Here is a 6,746-nt window from a genome sequence, read left to right on the forward strand (position 1 = left end):
GCTGGGATTACAGGCACGCGCCACGATGCCCAGCTAATTTTTTGTATTTTTAGTAAAGACGGGGTTTCACCATGTTGACCAGGATGGTCTCGATCTCTTGACCTCGTGATCCACCCGCCTCGGCCTCCCACAGTGCTGGGATTACAGGCTTGAGCCACCGCGCCCGGCCTATAATGCTTTTCTTAAGAAGAAAACTGTACTAAAAGGGACAAACTATTTTTATTGCTGAAGAGAAATTAATCAATGTATAGGATTCTTGGCATCTTTTTAATGCCTGGGCTATTGCTCACCAATGAGTACATGCCAGTGTCTTCCTGGGGCAAATGAGTCCTACTCTTAGGTTTACTTTGGGTATTTCTAGTTTGACCACTGCATCTCAGATCAATGTGAAGCATCTAGTTTCTCCTTAGAATACATAAGGTATTGAAATAGACATTATCATGTCAACATTATAGCTCAGTGTTTGGATTAAATACCTTATCTGTGGCTGTGTTATAAAAGTATGTGGCAAAGAGAATATTGTAAAGTTAGTGATGAATCATATTTCCAACATTTAATGAACAAAATTAAGCCTTCCCAGGGAGCAAAAACACCCTGGAAAAACATTTAATCCTAAGCTGTGAGCTTTAAAAATAGAAATAACATTGCATGTTGAATAAACATGCTTCAGATATATCAATCATCAGCAAAAAAAGGTTTTTTTTCTTTTTTTCTAAAGATGAGTTTTGCTCTGTCACCCAGGCTGGAGTGCAGTGGCACGATCTCAGCTTATTGCAGCCTCTGCCTCCCAGGTTCAAGCAATTCTCTGCCTCAGCCTCCCAAGTAGCTGGGATTACAGGTGCCTGCCAGCTTGCCTGGCTAATATCTGTATTTTTAGTAGAGACAGGGTTTCACCATGTTGGCCAGGTTGGTCTTGAACTCCTGACTTCGTGATCTACCCGCCTCAGCCTCCCAAAGTGCTGGGATCACAGACGTGAGCCACTGCGCGCGGCCCCCTCAAAATTTTTCTACCAAGATAGATTAGTTCATGTACCTTCCATAACAGACCATGATGACTGTACTGCTATGAAACATCTGCAGGAAAATGATTATCTTTACCTGATTGCCGTCAACCTGGTAGCCATGTTTATTTGCCAAGGTCTTGGCCATGGAGATGGTCACCGAAAATCCAACGATGGCTATGGCAATGGCATCTACATACACAAGATGGAAGAGGCTGGTGTCCGGATTAGCTGGAGGTAGCAGCCTGAAAAGTCAAGCTGACTTTAACTTGTGTAGTGACCACAAGGGAAAAGAATAAAAACCCTGTAACTGCAGGAAATATTTTAGGGGGCCATTATCTGCAAATGAGGTGATCAATGCTCGGATACTTATTTGCTCTGGTTGGCAAAAAGGAGGATCCTCTTTGACACAGAAAGGTTCTTTTCAGGCTCAAACTGCAGAGCGCAGCTTTTTACCTGGATGGGTTATCAGCAGAGATCAGATGCCATTTTATTTATAAAAGGAGAAACCTCATACCTCATGACACCCTGGTGGCAAATGTAAGTAAGACAGAACCAGGAAGAATAAGTCAGCAAAGTGCTCAGATGCCATGAGGCATCTGAACCCAAGTCTTGGGGTGGGGAGGGTAGTCTAAGGGCTACCTTAGAGGATAATTAATGTTCTGGCAATGTGAGGCACCACATACTTCTCCCCCTTGTCATTTGATGTAAGGACTCTGAGTCTGCTACCTCTTCCCAAGTTTTTTAACCCATTAGCTGAGGTTGTAACATGGGAAAGGAGCTGCAGAAGACTATACTTTTTGGGTGTCACCTGCAAATCTTGTGAATCCAGAGGAGACAGAAGTGTGACTCCTGGAACCCCACAATGGAGAACCCAGCTTTGTGGTACATACTTGTAGTCTGGGACCCTTATCCTAAAGAAACAGAACAGGGATTCCCTAGAGTGTTAATGGGAAAGGGGCAGTAGGGATTTTCAGACATTGTGCTCCAATTCAAGTCATTGGGCTAAAGAATAATAACAATCATTTAACTGATTCTAATAATTATTTCAATATCAAGCATTTCTTATGTGTCTTCTCTGGGCCAGGTTCTGTGATCATTTAATTGTTTTCAATGGCCCTGTGAACTAGGCACTATTATAATTCCCATTTTACAGATGAAGAAAATGAGGCATAGTGAGGTTCAGCAACTTGTCCAAGGTCAAGCAGCTCATCTACCAAGTACAACAAAACCATGAAGAACCTGCTTGTCTACAGCTATTTCTCTTACTATGTCACAGCGCAGTGACAGAAGGGAGGTTTTATGTTACTGAGTAAGGAAAGAGAGGAAGAAAGGGAAGGGAACCTAATGTCTGTCAAGGTGAGATTACCTGCTACATGCTTTACCTAAGTCATCTCATTTTTCCTCATAGCACTCGCATTACATAGGTTCCACTATTACCCCAATTTATAGGTGAAAAAATGGATTTTGACAGACGTTAAGTGATTTTCCCAAAATGGAGCAGGGAATCAAACTTGGGGGGTCTAATTATAAAATCTGTTTCCTTCCCTGCTGTTTGCTGCACAGGCATGAACTAAGAGGGAAGGCTTGGCAGCAGGTTTGGGCCAAAGGAATAAGAATATAAGAAAAGGACATATTTTGGAATGAGTTAAGGAAAGTAAACAAGAAAACAGGATATAGTACTATGATTGTAATCTTTAACAGTTCACTGTCACTCCCTGGGCTCTGTAATATGTATGCCTGTATGTACGTGTATACAGAAATGTGGTAGTTTGCTTTCAAATAGGCCACCAGCCATTCTTCTCATACTTGTATGTGCCTGTCACTCCGCTAATCTAGATGTGGAATCTGTTTCCCCTCCAGCTGTATCTGAGCTGGCCTTGTGATTTGCTTTGAGCAACAGAATGTGGTGGAAGTGATGCTCTACGAGTGCCTTAAGAGGCCTGGTAAATTCTCTGCTTTTATTTCTTGTTGCTCTGAACCACCATGTAAAGAGGTATGGCAATGCTGTTGGACATACCACATGTAGACAGATGCCAGCCAGGCCTCAGCTGTTCCAGTCACTCCAGCTGAGGTGGCAGACATGTGAGTGAAGCCCTCTTGGATCTTCCAGCACTAGTCACACCTGTGGATATCTGCAGGTGCATAAGAAACCTCAAGTGAGACCTGCCAAAGAACCACCCAACTGAACCTCACATAGACTAAAAAACTATGAGCAAATTAATGGTGGCTGTTTTAAGTCACTGTTTTGGGGTAGTCAGTTATCAGTGGAGCAATGAGACTCACAGGTAACTAAAACAGTATGATTGTATGTAGATAGGTAGGTAGGTATTTGTTACTTACTTGGTTTTGGGCAATGTTCCAGAACGATAAGGTTTCTAGGTAGCCTATTTCCAGAAAGGTAAAATCTTCTTTTTAATTTTTTTAAGTTAAACTGTCACATATAGAAGGGAAGTAATATGTTTGAGTACAATGCAACAGGGAAAGGAAGGCATTAAATAGAAATTGTAGTGACACGTAGATTTTAACTTTTCAGTGTGTGTATGTAGATACACATATTTTGAGACGAAGCTTCCCGCTTGTCGCCCAGGCAGGAGTATAGTGGTGCAATTTCGGCTCACTGCAACCTCTGCCTTTTGGTTTCAAGCGATTCTCCTGCTTTTGCCTCCCGAGTAGCTGGGATTACAGGCGCCCGCCACCATGCCTAGCTAATTTTTGCATTTTTAGTAGAGATGGGGTTTCACCATGTTGGCCAGGCTGATCTCAAACTCTTGATCTCATGATCAGCCCACCTTGGCTTCCCAAAGTTCTGGGATTACAGGCATGAGCCACTGCACCTGGCCTCAGTATATTTTTAAAAGGAGTAATCTAAATGTAAACATTTCACATTTAATTACATTATTTGGAACTAGTAACTAAATATGATTATCTATTGGATCCAATCAAAGACTAATGTTTACCACATAACTGGCTAGATTAGATACCAAGGTGTGAGGTAATGGAAAGTGCACAAAGCTGGGTATCTGCAGACTGCATTCTGGGTCCGGGCTGGGACTCACCAGTGAGTTACTAAACCTCATTCATGTCTCTCAAATATCACTTTCCCTGACACCCTACCTAAAACAGCAACCCCAGTCCCTCCGATACCTTACCTGGCTTCATGTTTTTAAAACTAGCACTTCTCACTATTTGTTTATTTATTGCCTGTCTTTACTAGTAGAATATAAACTCCACGGGGGCAAGGACACGTTGGCTTGTGTGTTTTTGCTTTTAACTGTAAGGTCCCTGGTACATAATAGGCACTCAATAAACATATGTTGAATAAATTTTCTGTAAAACATATATTGTTACTAGGGTTATTGTAAGCATTAATTGAGATAGTGGATATAAACATATTTTATAATTTAAAATAGTTTTTTTGAGACAGGGTCTCACTCTGTTACCCAGGCTGGAGTGCCGTGGCACAATCTTGGCTCACTGCACCCTCCACCACCTGGGCTCAGGTGATCCTCCCACTTCAGCCTCCTGAGTAGCTGGGACTGCAGGTGGATGCTGCCACATCTAGCTAATTTTTGTATTTTGTATAGGCATGGGGTTCCAGGCATGTTGCTTAGGCTGGTCTTAAACTCCTGAGCTCAAGCGATCTGCCTGCCTGGGCTTCCCGAAGTGCGGTGATTACAAGCCTGAGCCACCTCTGCACCTGCCCATTATTTTGTAAATTATAAGGTCAGATTGAAAGGTCAGTGGTTACTGCTGTGTTTTAGCTTTACATTGAATCATGATAACTAACATATTCATGATACCAATTGATTTTGCTGGTTAAAAGCAGAGTGTATGCTTCCTCCTTCAATGCGTGCTCTGTGGGGTGAACTTTGGCTTAAAGAGCAACCTCTGCTCCCTTTGCTTCCCGGGAGACTCTTAGATGGTTCTGCAGGGCAAGGCCTAATGGAGTATGCCAAGTTCCATCAATGTCCAACATCTGTGAAAAATGACTCTTCTTTTGGAAGACAGAAGAGGGTGGTGAGAGAAAGTGACACAGAGAAATAATATAAGACAGAGATATATTGAGAGACAGAGGGACAGCCAGAGAGTGACAGGGAGGAACAAGAAAAAGTGGTAGTCTTGCTCCTTCAAATATAAAGAGAATAATACATTTTTAATGAATTAAATTTTTTTTTCTTTTGAGATAGAGTCCTGCTCTGTTGCCCAGGCTGGAGTAGAGTGGCGAAATCTCGGCTCACTGCAACTTCCACCTCCCAGGTTCAAGTGGTTTTACTGCCTCAGCCTCCCCGGTAGCTGGGATTATAGGCTCGTGCCACCATGCCCCATTAATTTCTGTATTTTTAGTAGAGACAGGGTTTCACCATGTTGGCCAGGCTGGTCTTGAACTCCTGACCTTATGATCCGCCCACCTTGGCCTTCCAAAGTGCTGGGATTACAGGTGTGAGCCACCATGCCTGGCCAATAATACATTTTTAAAATGTAGAGTTAGATAATATAGATGAAGCAAAGAATAACATGATTAGAAACTAAAAAACTCATTGAAACAACAGCCTCAGAACCCATTACTAATAAGTGATTAACACGTCTTGAATGCTTACTGTGTGTTCAGGTGTTCTCTTACTGCCTTCCATGTGTTATCTCCTGCAGCTCTCACAACTGCCTTTGAGATAAGTATTAGTTACCACACCCTCCTGACAGGTGAGGAAACAGGCTTTGAGAGTGTAAGTGGCCTGCTTACAAATCACACAGCTAGTAGGTGGCAGTCTAGGATTTAGGTGTTTTTTTTTTTTTTTGCTCTTAAATCCTATGTCAGTTAAGGAGAGATTTTAGAAACTATTAAATTTAGAAAAACAAACAAACAAACAAAAAAAACAGAAAACCACTTGCCACTATTGGTGAGATTGTAACTATTGCTGTGGGAAGCAGTATGAAAGTTCCTCAAAAAAGTAAAAATACATCCAGCAATTTCACTTTCAGGTATATACCCAAAAAAAGTGAAAGCAAGGTCTCAAAGATATATTTGCACACCCATATCCACAGCAGCACTATTCACAATAGCCAGGAGGTAAAGGCAACCCACATGCTCATCAATGGATGCATGAAGAAATTAATAGAGCATATATCCACAATGAAATATTATCCAGCCTTAAAAAAGGAAGAAAATACGATCATATGCTACAATATAGACTATACTCTGAAGACATTTGCTAAGTAAAATAAGCCAGTCACAAAAACAAACACTATATGATTCCACTTATATGAGTTATGTAGAGCAGTCAAATTCATAAAAACAGAAAGACGAATAGTGGTTACTAGGGGCTGGGGGAAGAGGAAAAGAGGAAGCTCTAGTTTAAGGGGTATAGGGTCATAGATTTACAATATGAAAAAGTCCTGGACATCCGTTTTACAATAATGGGAATATATTTAACACTACTGAACTGTACACTTAAAAATGATTAAGACTGACAGGGCGCAGTGGCTCATGCCTGTAATCCCAGCACTTTGGGAGGCTGAGGCGGGTAGACTACATGAGGTGAGGAGTTCGAGACCAGCTGGTCAACATGGTGAAACCCCGTCTCTACTAAAAATACAAAATTAGCCAGGTGTGGTATAATCCCAGCTACTTGGCAGGCTGAGGCAGGAGAATCGCTTCAACCTGGGAGACAGAAGTTGTAGTGAGCTGAGATCACGCCACTGCAACTCCAGCCTGGGTAACAGAGCAAGACTCTGTCTCAAAAAAAA

At 42.0% G+C, this 6,746-nt stretch overlaps 1 protein-coding gene across 1 annotated transcript in view; it reads right to left on the reverse strand.

The window, feature by feature from the left end:
* SLC26A5 (solute carrier family 26 member 5) overlaps positions 1–6,746 on the reverse strand; it is a 78,261-nt gene that overhangs the window by 19,920 nt on the left and 51,595 nt on the right. The window contains exon 10 of the mRNA XM_017523061.2: positions 1,099–1,246. Coding sequence (XP_017378550.1) covers positions 1,099–1,246 — 148 coding nt within the window. The remainder of the gene's footprint in view (positions 1–1,098; positions 1,247–6,746) is intronic.

The sequence above is a fragment of the Cebus imitator genome, unplaced genomic scaffold (genome assembly GCF_001604975.1).
Source record: "Cebus imitator isolate Cc_AM_T3 unplaced genomic scaffold, Cebus_imitator-1.0 Scaffold26, whole genome shotgun sequence".
Lineage (NCBI taxonomy): Eukaryota > Metazoa > Chordata > Mammalia > Primates > Cebidae > Cebus > Cebus imitator.